Genomic DNA, 214 nt, shown 5'->3' on the forward strand with positions numbered 1-214 from the left:
CTTCCCCTTACCTGGAAAGAGGCGAAGAACTGGTCAGTGAACAGCCAGATGAGTTCAATCGTATGGTTCTTGCCCATGAAGTAAGTGAAGCCGAGGAGAGCCGCATAGTGCACTCCGAACAGAGGCACTAACACCAGCGTGGATCTCGCCCAGCGTCTGTACGGGTTGGGGGGGGGGGGGGAGCGTGGCCGCGTGAGTGAAGCTGTGTTTGGTT

At 57.5% G+C, this 214-nt stretch overlaps 1 protein-coding gene across 1 annotated transcript in view; it reads right to left on the bottom strand.

Annotated features, from left to right (window-relative positions):
• The window catches only part of LOC119588128 (secretin receptor-like), a gene marked incomplete in the record, with an annotated part of 160,037 nt that overhangs the window by 46,320 nt on the left and 113,503 nt on the right, over positions 1-214 (bottom strand). The window contains 1 exon segment of the mRNA XM_037936835.1: positions 12-156. Within this exon segment, the coding sequence (XP_037792763.1) occupies positions 12-156 (145 nt within the window).

This window comes from Penaeus monodon, chromosome 23 (genome assembly GCF_015228065.2).
Source record: "Penaeus monodon isolate SGIC_2016 chromosome 23, NSTDA_Pmon_1, whole genome shotgun sequence".
In the NCBI taxonomy this organism is placed as follows: Eukaryota; Metazoa; Arthropoda; class Malacostraca; order Decapoda; family Penaeidae; genus Penaeus; species Penaeus monodon.